At 36.4% G+C, this 15,025-nt stretch overlaps 1 protein-coding gene across 1 annotated transcript in view; it reads right to left on the bottom strand.

Annotated features, from left to right (window-relative positions):
* The window catches only part of LOC137389702 (neurobeachin-like protein 1), a 78,010-nt gene that overhangs the window by 62,693 nt on the left and 292 nt on the right, over nucleotides 1-15,025 (bottom strand). Inside the window, exons 2-10 of the mRNA XM_068075779.1 lie at nucleotides 12,972-13,074; nucleotides 9,504-9,613; nucleotides 7,380-7,568; nucleotides 6,374-6,635; nucleotides 4,959-5,065; nucleotides 4,759-4,860; nucleotides 3,199-3,317; nucleotides 2,576-2,708; nucleotides 1,320-1,433 (exon numbers count right to left, since the gene is read on the bottom strand). Of these exons, the coding sequence (XP_067931880.1) occupies nucleotides 1,320-1,433; nucleotides 2,576-2,708; nucleotides 3,199-3,317; nucleotides 4,759-4,860; nucleotides 4,959-5,065; nucleotides 6,374-6,635; nucleotides 7,380-7,568; nucleotides 9,504-9,613; nucleotides 12,972-13,074 (1,239 nt within the window). The remainder of the gene's footprint in view (nucleotides 1-1,319; nucleotides 1,434-2,575; nucleotides 2,709-3,198; nucleotides 3,318-4,758; nucleotides 4,861-4,958; nucleotides 5,066-6,373; nucleotides 6,636-7,379; nucleotides 7,569-9,503; nucleotides 9,614-12,971; nucleotides 13,075-15,025) is intronic.

Genomic DNA, 15,025 nt, shown 5'->3' with positions numbered 1-15,025 from the left:
TCATCACATTTACTTGGTTTAAGGTCCGTGATTATGGTAATTGTACCATGAGTTAAAGGGAGTGCACACCTTCAATGTCAATTTACATCAACTTTTTCATTTTTTCTAGACAGCAAGGTCTATTCTGCAGAAGAAAAATCATAAAAAAACATTTAATGTCTAAAATGAAATAATACCACAATATATTTACTATATTATAAATGGTGTTTGTCTGTCAATCCGTCTATTCACTGCCAGCAGAGTTCGAGGTCAAGATAAACAAAAGATTTTAACGAGACGCCACCTTGTGACATTCAACTGGTATACAAACATTATAGCACCAATCGATCGACTTAAAGTATTTCTAAATAATTACACAGCTACTTATTCTCTGTGCTTTATCGACACACCTGACAATCCTGACCTGATGGTTTCACGCGGTGAACTAGACTGTCTGAATACTAATCAGGCGAGTGTCAGGTACTACAAGCTATATTTTTAAAGCAAACTACGAGATTTTCGTTATTCAAACTGAATTTGAGGAACTTGCCCCAACATGACACTACGTTATATGGAAACTTTTCGTAATATGAAGCAAAAACTTTACATAAATTCTTTACATTATGTGAAATTTACGTCATAGAAGCCTCTATTGTAAACAATTTTGTCGTTTATGATGTAAAACCTTTTGTAAACCAGAGCATTTTCTAAACTTTTCATGCAGCATTACAATATAATATTTTGACATCCGATCTCCCAAAGTTTAGAACATTTACTTTACTCCCCTCAATGGTTAAATGTCTCTATTTTCTTCTTGGTGACACCATTTTAGTAGTGGGTGACATCATCTTAGCTAATAACTAAAACTTATCGCTTGAGGTCATAGCAATAACTAATTTACAGTTTGAGGTAATAGCAGTAATTAAAGATGGCGGACATGTAAGAATGTTACAACAATTTTAAATTATGTTGGGGTCAAATTATGCTGTGAGTTTAAAAATATTTATTGGTGATTTGGTCTATAAAGATGAGCGCCATACAGTTCATGATTTTAAACAGAATGAATCGGAGAAACATGGAAAACTTGTTTTTGTCCAGACATATTCGCCGCTACATGAAAAGTAGTGTGTCATTCTTTGCAGATGAGAATATATACTATGCTTAGCAGATAAAATATTCTCATACTTTACAACCAGTCTGAAAATCATCTGCAATGTTCTTTTTATTTGTTAGTTGTATTTTCAATTTTTCCAATTGTATAATTATTAACATAACTTCCAATAGGTTTCTCGGATTAAACACAAAAATTGTATATAGAGAAATAATTTAGAAAGACTTACACCTCTCAGACTGAGTTTTGAGGAAGCTGAGCGATTGCAAAGTTCACCATCTATGTAGATAGTAACCTTCCAGTTTGAGCTTCTTTGTGCATGATGCACAATGTCAAGCATGTGCTAGAGAGAAAACAAATGAAAATGGGCACTCTTCAGTTATGTCTTCAATTAAGTCTCCAATTAAACCATAACTGTCACGCACAACTTTTATCGTATTTTCTAGGTAAATCAGACACGCTGATTTCGATTTTGTGCTCAAAATAAAGATATGTCCACTAACCTTCAATGTCATTAAGCTTTTTCTAAAGCGTTTCAATATACGTCTCGAAAACAACACATTCGGCATTACAAGCTTCGCCTATGAATATGTGACGAAATCTAGCTTTTTCAGGAACGGAAGTTAGGGACGTTTAGTCCGATTTAGAATATTAGAAATGGGTGTCTTAAAACCCATTATTATCTAAATCCGGCCTGTAAAATAATCTCAATCTTTTACGAAAGGTATATAAACTATTTAAAATTGCTCGTAACTTGTTACAGGGTGTTTAAATATGCTGAACGCCGAAAAAAGATGAGCTCAAAAAGCGCAGTTTTATCCCAAGCTAGCATTGTTATCGCACTTTTTAAGCTCATTTTTAAATATGCAATATTAAATAGCTTATCTACCTTTCAGAAAAGACTGAGATTATTTTTAAGACTGAATTAAGGTAATAATGGGTTTTAAAATACCCATCTCTATTATTCTAAATCAGTCTAAACATCCCTACGTAACTTCCGTTCCTAAAAAGCTACATGTAGGTTACGTCACGTATTTATGGGCGGAGCTTTTTGTGCCGATCGTGTTGTTTTCGAGACCGATATTAAAACGCTATAAATAAGCCTTCATTACTCTGAAAGTTAGTGGACCAACTTTGAGTACAAAATTGGAATCAGTGTCTGATTTGCCTAGTAAATATGATAAAAGTTGTACGTGACAGTTATGGTTTAAGTTTTCGGTTAAGTTTTCAGTTAAGTCTTCAGTCAAGTTTTCAGTTAAGTCTTCAGTCAAGTTTTCAAATAAGTTTTCAAATAAGTTTTCGGTTAAGTCTTCAGTCAAGTTTTCAAATAAGTATTCAGTTAAGTATTCAGTTAAGCGCACAAATACAGTGAGCATTCACACACACAGAATTTGATTAAATTGATTGAAATTGACTGCAATTTACATCTCCACATCTTTGATACTCAATACAGTTACTGATATATTTGATATACAGCTATCTTACCCATTTGCCATCAGCAATCCTCACTTGGGCCTTATGTATGTAGTTACACTGGTCCTCGTTTGAAAGAATAACATAAAGAAACCCTTCAGTGCCTACAAATGCCTCAAATCCTCCCCCGGAACTTGACTGAAAGCTACAATCAACATATCATCAGTGCATTGCCGCTGGAATGAATAAAACATCCTCTGAACCAGTATGTACATAAAGGGAATGCTGCTTTGCATAAACAGTGGGTTAAATATAATGTGAAGCTTGAGTCAGGAGTTAAGATGAGACGTTACAAGTTAAGATAATTAAGCTGGCCAGAACTCTCGTCGTGTTCATATCAATCAATTACTCACTCTCACTAGCCTCAGACATACAAATACGCTTCAAGTCAATAAAAACTTCTTGTATGCTTTCACGATAGTCTAGTTATGATAGTCTAGTTTTCGCTTTCAGATTTGTCCTGTTTTGAGAATTTCTGATGTCATATATTAGAAATTACTTGACATGTTGAGACAAGTGCTTGCTCAGACATTACATCATAAGTGAAAACTTTTGTATGCAGAGGTGATAGCTAGTTGAGATACAACCATAGCATGCAAAAAGAAACAAGAATCAACAGGAAGGAATGCACTGACCTATATATAACTCTACGTGCCAATGGTCCTTTGTCATCGTTTTCCATGCAAAGCCAGGTGTGGAATGTGAAACCGGATTTGAGCAAATCTGGATTTCGATCATCTGGAAGCCTAACGACCTGCAAAGCATTTTCTCATTCAGTTTATTTATATATAAATCTCAGTGTTTGTTGTTTGTTGGTCTGTCATTCGTGTGTCCAGTTATAGCAATAATGCTTTAGAAACAAAAAATCCGTTTCACACTGGGTTTGAACTCCAATTCTCCAGGTCTGAAGATAGGCGACCTACCCCATTAAGCTACATGGCTTACTTGCAAGACAATGGAATAGTAAAACACTCCCTATCACACCAGTTAGGATACGCAATACGATGTTGTGTGAAGCATAACGTAACACAAGCTAGATTAATTTTAACGCCGTTTAAACCCTTTTATAGTTGTTTCATTTTTTAAAATTTATTTGACCTGCACAAAACATTTTCCTCGTGATATGAAGCTTGAAAGTTCTATTTTCTCTCAATTTATTTATTTCAACTACACAAAATATTTTTCTCTTGATATGTAGTTTGAAAGTTAAAATAGCAAATGTTGTTATATGTTAAATACAAATCAATTTTCTGTCCAAAGAATTTTTATTACCCGAAAAATGCTGGGTAGTACAGCTAGTTACTTTATAGTACTCAACTATAGTAAGCTTAGCAATGTAAGCAAGCCTAAATTACTAGCTTAAGTTACTCAAACTTGCCAACTTGCTCATCTTTGCCTTGGCTAATTACTCAACTTAGCCGATGGCGACTACATATCTGCCACTGTTTATAAACGGTTTTTATTACCCGTGCAATGGCAGGCATTAACCTAGTTACTACTAAGCGCGTGTCTCAAAATTCAACACAAGTTTGCTGCTCATGTCATACAAATAATGACACGAAAGCAGGAGTTGACTAATAGTATGAAAGCAATTGTTACAGTTATAGGACTAGTAATATAAAGGCATAGACATCTTCATCAGTCTTAAGAACAACAGAACAATTATATAAAATCATTATTTGTATAAAATGTATTTTTGAGAGAAAAAGAAATTCCGGCAAAGTCATTATTGGCCGTGATAACTCCAACTAGTGACCGTACTTGTCTTAACGCAGTAAGACAGACACGATCACAGTGGTAGTTATTACTGCCACAACTAGCACTAGAATCTGAGTGATAATCTCTTATTCAAGACCAGACCAGTTTATATACATTAAAGAATGTAAACAGTAAATGTCACCTATACTATTTCCTCGATGGCGAGTGCATTGGGAAAACTCACTCAAATCTACGCGCATCATTACAATTAAAAAAAAGTGGTCAATGACTATAAACTGAGCAGAAACCACCTTGACATTAGTTTAGTGATAGTAACTGTGATCAGAAACTTACATCAGCACTGATTATACAAGTAGCAAGTTGGGCCTTTCTATTTTCAACTTCCTCTCCTCTTCCCAGCACATTATATGACTTCATATAATAATATGAGCAAACGTTAGACTATTCCAGCTGTTTCTGCTAGATAACTAACTTACTGCCTTTGGTGACGAGAGCGAGAAATAGCATAAAGCTCTGCCAGGTGTCTGCTGCCTCGTCATGTGTGTAAAAGCCTGCAATATTCTCTTTTTGAAAGCCCCCTAAAATGAGTCAAAAATATGTTTTAACATTTTCTTATGGAGCGTCTATAGAATAAAAATGACTGCAAATACCGAAGGACAATGAGAGAACTCCTTACCGTGCTGAATGCTACGTCTTCAAGTTGAAAGAGATTTATCAAAGCCTTGATTTCTGATGGAGTGATAGAGAGGGCTCCAAGCTGCTCTAATATACCGATCAGCACACCTGCAGAGAGCCCATGTGTATACATATGATACATACTTTACACGTGTATATGTACATTTATGAGGCTGCCATTCCCTTAGAGCAGTTATTTTAAATAGTGGAGCGCATGCCTCCGGGGAGGGTGACGTGAGGCTACATCACAAGGAGCATGCTTGATGTCGGAGAATATACTTTTTAAATTTTTCATTTCCACTTTTTTATTGTTCATGAATAAAATGCAATTGCATTTCCACTGCATTAAGTGTCAGTGGTGGCCTCACTGTCAAAGTGTGCACGGAAAGCAATCGCTCTACAGTGTAAGGGTTCTGTTTGCACTGAGCATGCGCGCTGTTCGAATTGTAGGAGTATGAAGTATTAAACCTGTTCTTGCATAGTTAATAAAGTTATCCTTGGTAGTAAACTGGTCCCTAGTTTTTCTTCCCTTTTACGTTAATAAGGATACAGTGTTACCCAGAGGTGTACTCAAAGCAATTTTATAGACAAATGGGGTTAAGATGGGGCTGCATGAGATAGCTTCTTCGTCCTGGGAGGCATGACATAAAATAATTGAGAAGCACTGCCTTAAAAAATGAAGCTATCAGACTTTATGCTACTCGTATCTCTCTCAAACTAAAGGTCAACTATACACTTAGTGAAACTGGCCAATCTAATCTACATGTACTACAGCCACCATGATTTGTTAGAGTTAATTTTCCCAAATAAAAACGCTTTGCCATAAAAATAAATATTTTTACCATATATTTCTTAACAATGTCTTTGAGATTGTATGCATTAAATTACATCTGAACATTGCAATGAATCTTACAATTTAAACACATGCATTTTAGAAGAGCTATATGCGCCTGCCTGATCTTAGACACACTGAACGGTAGTAAGAACATAGTTGAGGATAACTTTGGACCTCGACGCATAGAGGTACAAGATTAGGTACACGAGACTACAACCTTATAACAATTGAAAGTGAATTATGGCATGTTGTGACTTTAATAGGTACACAAAAGTATAGAACAGAGTTGCTTAAAATCAAGTAATAGTGGAAAGCACACGCCTCTATTATTAACAGCAGTAGGTTAATGTGTGTCAGCTATGATAGCCAAAAGTGGGCCAGATGGCAAACGCATTTAATTTATGCTAAAATCTTATTGAATTCATTTAAAAGTCATCCCCTAAAGCGATTACCATGTCAGTCACACACTGCTGAATGAACATGGGGAGGGTAACTCCAAGTATCTAGATACACCTACAACTTGACGAACATCATATTTCACCATGCCTATCCCTCTGGGGTAGGCATGATTCCTCATTTACCGGTGGTTTTAGAAGAAGCGGCAGACTGCGCTGTTCGTTGTATAGATTTGATAGTATCCAGTACTATGCCATTATTACAGCAGACCATTCGATTCCTCTCTGAGTTGCAGGCAACATTATAAATCATTTTGGTAAGCCACAGCTGATTGGAAGTGTCCACTATAGCCGGCAGCCAAGCTATTAGTATATTCAGCATGTCCGCATTCTCAATCTTGGCTTCCTCATCATCCTTTTCACAGTGCTCTACGTGTGTTTCCACAGTCTACAACATAGCATGTGTTCCTGTGAAACAAGACAGAGTATGTATATGTTAGAAAGTACTCTGGCTAAGACTGTTCTGACTCAGAATTGGGAGGTGTGGGTACAATGATCCACATCATCCTGGGTGATGATGTCCATCGCATTTACTCCGAGTCAGCTGGTCATATGAAGTCTGGAGAAAAGGAACCTGAGCCTTGACCAATAAACTTACTCCCAAATTTTACAGAAGACATTTTCGAGATTACTCAAAGTAAGTAGTCAGAAAAGCACATGAGAGAGTATAAAATAAACACCAAGTATTGTCTCACCAACACCAGCTTACATGTATTATCGCTATAATAGTGTGTCACCGTTTAGCAGAGTACCGTGAAACCTTTAATTGAATGCCAGTGTACTCTATTTTTCAACTCATTTTTTCTAGGGATGGTCAATTGGGGGTGGCGTTTAATTAGAAGTTTTACAGTACATCCTCAACTCTCTCTCTCATCTGTTACTTTTTTACATCTACCACTCAGCTGTCTCAACATTCCCATTCCGACACTCACCATTCCCATCTGTTTCCTTTATGCGCTCACCGCTCAGGCTCTCGGCCATTCCTCAACATCTTGTGGCTAGCTAATTTAACCAGACATAAAAACCTCGTTAGGAACACGTGTAACTACTTATAATCGCTTCTCAACAAAAAGACCAAGAAAAACCCTTGCAGATAAGTAATTAACGAAGGAGAAATTCAGCAGTGAATTACCATTTTAACGATAAGAGCAAGAAGTGCCCGATCAGGCTGCAGGCGCTGAAGAAGTCTCAACAAGCCATCATACCCAACGGTCTCCGTAAAGCTCCTTCGAGCAATTCTCGAGTTGCACAAGAAGCACTGAAGGCAGTTAACAAGTGCTTTGTGTAGATGTCCAACACTAGTCGCCGTGGCTTCAGTTACCTGTAGATACAGAACTCTGAGCAAATATATCAGCAAATTTTATTTAGTTAATCACCACTCAGATGAAAAAGGATTGGGGTAGGAGTCCAACTTTTGTTTTAACAACTGTATGGATCAATCCCTATTTTAGCTGACTAGCAGCAATTCTTACCGCTACCAACGACATGATTTATCCAACAGTTTTTAGCGTTTCATCAGATGATCAGAAAGACCAATACTGGCAACAGACGCACTGAGATTGGTATAGAAGCTGAAATGTAACTGATCTGTGTGCTATATAACCATTCATTCTTGATAAATCTGAAATGTAACTGATCTGTGTGATGTATAACCAGTCATTCTTGATAAAGCTGAAATGTAACTGATCTGTGTGATATATAACCAGTCATTCTTGATAAAGCTGAAATGTAACTGATCTGTGTGATATATAACCATTCATTCTTGATAAAGCTGAAATGTAACTGATCTGTGTGATATATAACCAGTCATTCTTGATAAAGCTGAAATGTAACTGATCTGTGTGATATATAACCAGTCATTCTTGATAAAGCTGAAATGTAACTGATCTGTGTGATATATAACCAGTCATTCTTGATAAATCTGAAATGTAACTGATCTGTGCGATGTATAACCAGCCATTCTTGATAAAGCTGACATGTAACTGATCTGTGTGATATATAACCAGTCATTCTTGATAAATCTGAAATGTAACTGATCTGTGTGATATATAACCAGTCATTTTTGCTAAAGCTGAAATGTAACTGATCTGTGTGATATATAACCAGTCATTCTTGATAATATTTAGTTCATGCAGTTGGTCGCTTACTAAAACATCAGTCTTCACTAGGGCTCTATTAAACTCTGAAATAAATTATTATCTCTTCAAAACTATGTGAGGCACAATCTGCATGCTAGAGGTGATAACCCTAACCAAAGATGCTAGGGGAGATAACCCAATCCAAAGATGCTAAAGCAGATAACCCTAACCAAAGTTGACAGCGCCAAAGAACAATATCAACCACAGTTTAACCACAAGAAAAAATAGCATTTTTGAAAATCTCTCAACAATTGTTAAAATATCATATAGCTAATAAGTTACGATTTTTTCAATTTTTGCTGCTCAGTTTTGGAACCAACCAAACCTTAACCTTTAAACCCTTGCCGTCAGTGTCTATGGGTGTCACTTTCCCTGGGCAATTTGTCAAAATGTAAGACGTTTTGAAACTTATTAAATGTATCTAAATATTCTCCTAACCCAATGATACTTGGTGAAACCCATGTAAAAAAATCTAATAACACACAGCAAATATCATCAAATATAAAAAATGTTTCATGGTTCTTCGAGATGAAATCGTAAAAATTTGTACAATGTTAACAAATTCTAAAAATCTTTGCAGTCCGCATCATATCTATCGAGCACATGTTCATCATCATTTTTGACTTGAAATACTCAGCAAGATAATAGTTAGTATCACGCAATTTTTCATCTGCCTCAAAATCATCTATCACTTACCATCAAAGGAGTCGTGTCAATTATTTTGGCGATATCCTCCCAGTAAAATACTTATAATAACAAAGGATGCAGATGAAGATATTTGAAAACAGTAAACAATGGAAGCAAAATTTCCGGTTTAATGCCTTACACAAGAATGAATCCGATTGGTTTACGCTGTTACTTAGAAACAGCACTTGTAAACAGAACCATGTGGATGCCGGAACATCAACCATCAGGGTTTCTAAAATGCGCTACATAATGGAGGAGTACCGGCTGTCAAAGTTCAAATATTGAGTAACTATAAAACTTTGCAAAGACTTAGGTAAACCTCATTCATATTTATCATAAAAAGCTGTCACTCACTCAGCTTTTGGTGCATGTATGAAATTAGTTATGCATACCCACTTTTAAATTAATACAAATAAAAACATCAAACACACCTGGAAACCAGCGACAAAGTTCATTAATCGCTTGAAGATATTGCTGCTAGCAAATGATGCCTTCAGACCTTCCAGATCTTTTTGTCTCCATACCATGTTTCTCACAGTATCTGTAGTAGCACAACACATGTATAGCAAGACTTATACTGACAAGTATGCACAACTACCAAAGACTTGCACACAAAGTTAAAGATGTAGTTGCGTCAAAAATGAAATTAGGACCCATAAAAGGCTAAAACATCAGCTACAATTTGATGCCATTTTTGCCTTTGTAGACCAACCCTGTCCAGAGATATATGCGTTTGAATGAGGCCCTCTTTTAAAAAGCTCACGTTCCAGCGGGTGCCTATTTCGTGACGTCACAAGCAAGGTATCTGAAACGAAACCACGAGCAATAAATATGAGGTCGATTCGTTAGCCAATCATGCGTGCGAAATTTTTATATAGGCCGTAATAAATGTTATCACTCGTAAAACGCGTTGTCTGTGATCTCGAAGATTCTCATCGTTAGAGAATTCATTCTCATCGTTACTGATTCAACGCGTTTCAACAATTACTAAGTTATACATAGTTTTAAAATGGCTTCAAGTTCGAGCGACCGCTACTCAGAGTTATCTGAGCAACTTTTAGTAAAAGATTAGAGTAGACAGCCTATGGCCAAAGCTGACAGGCGTCAGCAGTGTTTTGCTGCAGAAGAAGACAGAATGGAGGTAAATTAACTTAGAGTCTTCTATACTTTAGTAAATGTAATATTTTTTATAGTCATAAATACATATACTAATTAATAAAATGATAATTCTTTGCTATCTCCAATCATCGTTTCATAGCTTATCTGCCGTTTTACCTAGCTATAATATTTTTTTCGAATTTTCTTTGGTAAATTAGAGTCATGATTACAAATTATTTTCACTCGTATGAAGTGGGTAAAATCGATTGATCATCGCAAATCTTTAATTTCTAGAACCAAAGCTTCGAATCGTTGGCTTGGCGTACTTGTGCCTTTATTAAATGTTTATTCGTTTTTAAAATTACACTCGCAATCTATTTAACTCCCAATTTGGAAGCTGTCAATAGATACGCTTTAGAATGACATACAGTCAAACATGGATAACTCGTCCACGGATAGCTCGAACACATGGTTAATTCGAACATTTCCTTTGGTCCGTTCCCACGTAATGATAAATTGCTATAGATAACTCGAACTCAACACTGTTAATTCGAACTGTTTTTTTGCCCAACAGCTACCGAAACGGTTGTTTTCGCTTTAGAAAATCACTTTATTCAAAGCCATAGAGGGAAACTTCATCTTTTCGTAATTCATAAGCGTCGTTATTACCACCATCGGCAAAATATTTTTGTCAACGACTTTTCTAAAAGTTTGGTGAAATTTGATTTATACTGCGATACGATGAATAGCACGGGCTAGCCGGGTCACACGCGCAAGAATTTTCGCCACGCACATACAAAACAAAAATCGCATGTTGTTTTGTATGTGCGTGGCGAAAATCCTTGAGTGCGTGACTCGGCTAGCCCGTGATGAATAGTTTTCCGACGTTGATTCCGTGTTGAATCAACGTCGGAATGTTGAATGTTTAAAACGTCTTAAAAAATGTTGTAATTAAACGTATACGTTGTCTGAGCTACAAAAAACTATTCATCGTTTGACCTAAACACAGAATACGTGTGTACATTCAATAAGTATCTATTAAAAAAGCGTGAGTGATATAGAATGTACCGTAAAACCTCGTAAAACTTCTAATTGAACTGCCTCGGAGTGTTGCTCTTAACGAATCCCAGGTAAAGTAAGGTAATCTGCATAAACTTCAAGAAAAAACGGCAAAATTGATCGTGGGTAAAACCCCAAAAGAAAAAAATGTCTTTTCTTTTGAGCATTTCAACAACGATCAAGTTTTGCCAATGTCAATCTGAAAAACGTCCTGGCAATAACATCACCTCAAACAACAAACCAATCTCAAGTGATAGAAAAATCTCTATACTTTTTCATGAAAACGTTTTAAACTTTACATTAGGAGCATTTAATTTGAAACAAGCCATTTGTGCTTTTGATTTATATTATAGTTTGTATATGTACATGTATCTACTAATAAATAAGTAAATATATGGACTTGTGACAGTGCTCTGATAACTTGAACGCTCTGATAATTCGAACACTTTTGCTCGGTCCCTTGAAGTTCGAGTTATCCATGATTGACTGTATCTATGAATGACATATTTATTGCATCTACTTTGTTTACATTTACTTGTTTTACTGATTACAGAATGTTTATGTCGTCCCACCAGCCGAAGAAGCTTTGTCAGTGTGGAAACTGCCATAAAGGGGAAAGCGAGACTTGAATGCGTGCTGGATGTTTTGTTTGAGTTTGTTGCAGTAGATGAATTTGTCTTATTGTATCAGCTAATACTATGTGAGTGGCCACGACTTGATGAATATTTTTAATAAAAGCTTTATGCCAGGATGAAAATATTTTTGCTTGTAAAAATTATATAATAAAATAATATTGTTGAAGATAATGCAAAACATGATTTGCAGAATATTGTAGTGAATCGGATATGGTATATGGGTGTCCGCAGAACTGGAGAATGTGAGTTCAAATCCAGTTTGCAGCAGACTTCTCATCCTTAAAACTCTATCCCTGTCTATATTCTTTTCAAAGAGGTGGCTTGCTTATTTCAATTATTTAGTATTCGGTAAGAATACTAGTAAGAAACTAGTACGTAGGCAATAGGTAATAGGCGACATAATGTGGGCGGGGCTTATGGGAGGCTGTATATCGTTTATATGGGTAGCTGCAGAACTGTGCTGATACAAAGACCGCGTTCTACATAAAGTGACTTGACGGAATTACCGTAGACCGGTAGAATTGGTAGTCGGTACCCAAATGTTTACACAACATTTGGAGAAAGTGAGTAGAACAAATTTTCAATTTTCGTTATTTGAGGCCTTTTAAACATTCATAATAATGCATCTGTAGCAGGATTTAAAATTTTATTCTAGCCAACATGAGCAAATACAAAATAAGATATATGCCAATAGAGCCGCGTAAGACTAGACTTTTATCGCAAAAAGCCGATGTGAATACGAGAGATAGAGACAGGTTGCCAAACGCGTGACATCATTTTTGGCGAGGCTGGGCACGTTTTTGTGGCCTGAGCGTTTTTACAGCGATCAGATTTTTTCGGTTTTGATCTTCAAATATCTTGGCAATGCGATCGCGTAACACAACAAACAACATATCAACTGATAGAGAAAAAAAAATGCTTTCTTTCAAGATCAACTTAAATTTTGACGCAACTACATCTTTAAAGCATCATAGATGTAGCACTGGTAGGACTTCTCGGACATATGCCCCGATATGTCTCTAAATTAGCCTGCTACTATAGTGGCCACAAGTGAATCTACCTAACTTCTACAGTGTATATATAAATAATAAAAATTCATTTGGTTACCTATGAGAGGCGTGAAATGAGCAGGATTGTTCTGCTCTTTGGTGTGAAGAGTCCCCATGGCCATCAAGTACCTGTCTATGACATCACATACCTCCATGTGCCTCTACAGGTATAATAAAGCGGATCACTCATGTATGCGTCCATGATACAATACAGATCTAACTAGGCATGTTAGTGAAGACCTCATCGATGGCATCACACAGCAGGTGTGTATCCTTACACATATATGTATCGCAACAACAAGGCAGTCTAGTATGTTTATGATGTCATACTTACCGGCCCCTCCTCAGAAATACTATATATCACAAATGTTATTAATATAACAAAATGTATTGTTGTATGTGAGCAATACAATGACATGCAAGTTTATGAGACTGATTAAAAACGTGTTAATGAATCACAACGCATACATGAACATGTCTACGGAGACCACACAAAGCATACGCTGTTGTAATGTGATTTGAATTGGTGACTCGTCGCAGAAGTGATAAACTATTACAAAATTCAGAGAGGTATGATGACTGGCATCGATGAGATTAATTTCATTGACCAATAAACTCAGAATAAAATGCTTTCAATACATGTATAGATATACGTGTATGTACACTCAGTATTGCACATTATAAATAAATAACACATAGATCTATGTACACTATTAATACAATAGAGAATGCCCGACGGCGTTGCAGGTATAACAAAAAGGTTTACGCCCAGAAAATCTATTTTCCATCAACGTATACAACATTTACTGTTCTAACTTTTGAGTGAAAGTGTTTTCCTTATTTCTGTGTACTGCCTTCATTTCTGTATACTGTATTTATTTTTGCGTAATTCACACTGTACCGGCTGCAGTGTCTACTAAGACCTCTACTGATTGCAATAATCTAGCTGGCAATTTAAGTTTAAGTATTTTCCTCAAAGTATGGGCACACATTTTTCTTCTGGTATGTGTTCACGTATAACGCTAGCCGCAGTGTTGAGCGTGAAGCCATGAATGATTGGCATATGTAATAAGTATTTACCCCTATTTATTCCACAGAATAGTCAGTTGAACAGCGTAGTGTATAATTGAATATATGCCTGTCTGCAAAACTGGAGGTTGTGAGTACAAATCGAGTACGCAGCAGCTTTTTAATACCTAAAACCTGATCGCTGTAACCGGACACAAAGACAAACATTGAGATTTATATATAGACCAGCGGAATGCCCAGCGTTGGGTATTATAAATCTATATATACCTGTTCCTCAAAGTTTGTCGTATGTCGTCTGTAGGTGCATCCGGCTATAGCTATTGATATCTTGGAATAACGATTCCATATCACATAAGATTTGAATTTGGACCTACCGGTTCACCAGTCATACGCTGCACCAATGCAGCGACACGAACCTTATTATTTCACGAGGCAATTATGTCGCTATATGGGAGCAAATATGCGAGGGCTTTGCGTACTATGCAGGGTGATTGCCTAACGTCACCGAGAGGGTAGCTCATATTAGTACGCTTACTCAAATTATGCATTGGCAATGTGTCAAGCTAATAGCAAGTGCCAGGCAACTCTCATTACTTCCAATTGTTTATAAGCTGATTTTTAATACCCGAGCAATGCCGGCTAGCACAGCTAGTCAGCTTATGAACAGTGACAGGCAATGTAGTTGTCTGCCACTTGCCATTAGCTTGGCACATTGCGATTGATGAATTTGACTAAACTTACTAATAATAGCCGTGAGAGCAGGCTTTAATGACTTGCATAATGCAGCGCGGTATGCCTATTTTCACCCACCTAGCGACGTATATCGCCCAATGAATCAATCAATCTCGTGTAGTTAAACTGGAGGTTCCAAGATCAAATCCAGCATAAAACGGATATTTCATTCCTAAATTTTAATAGCTACAGCTGGCTTGACAAACCAAAACATACACACAAACTTTGATATTTATATACATAGATAACACATAAGTATATGTACACTCAGTATTGTATGTTACTAATAAATATATAACATATGGGCTATGTACACTCAGTATTGTATGTTACTAATAAATATATAACATA

This window comes from Watersipora subatra, chromosome 3, assembly GCF_963576615.1.
Source record: "Watersipora subatra chromosome 3, tzWatSuba1.1, whole genome shotgun sequence".
NCBI classification, from domain to species: domain Eukaryota; kingdom Metazoa; phylum Bryozoa; class Gymnolaemata; order Cheilostomatida; family Watersiporidae; genus Watersipora; species Watersipora subatra.
This window is presented reverse-complemented; position numbering and strand designations above follow the sequence as displayed.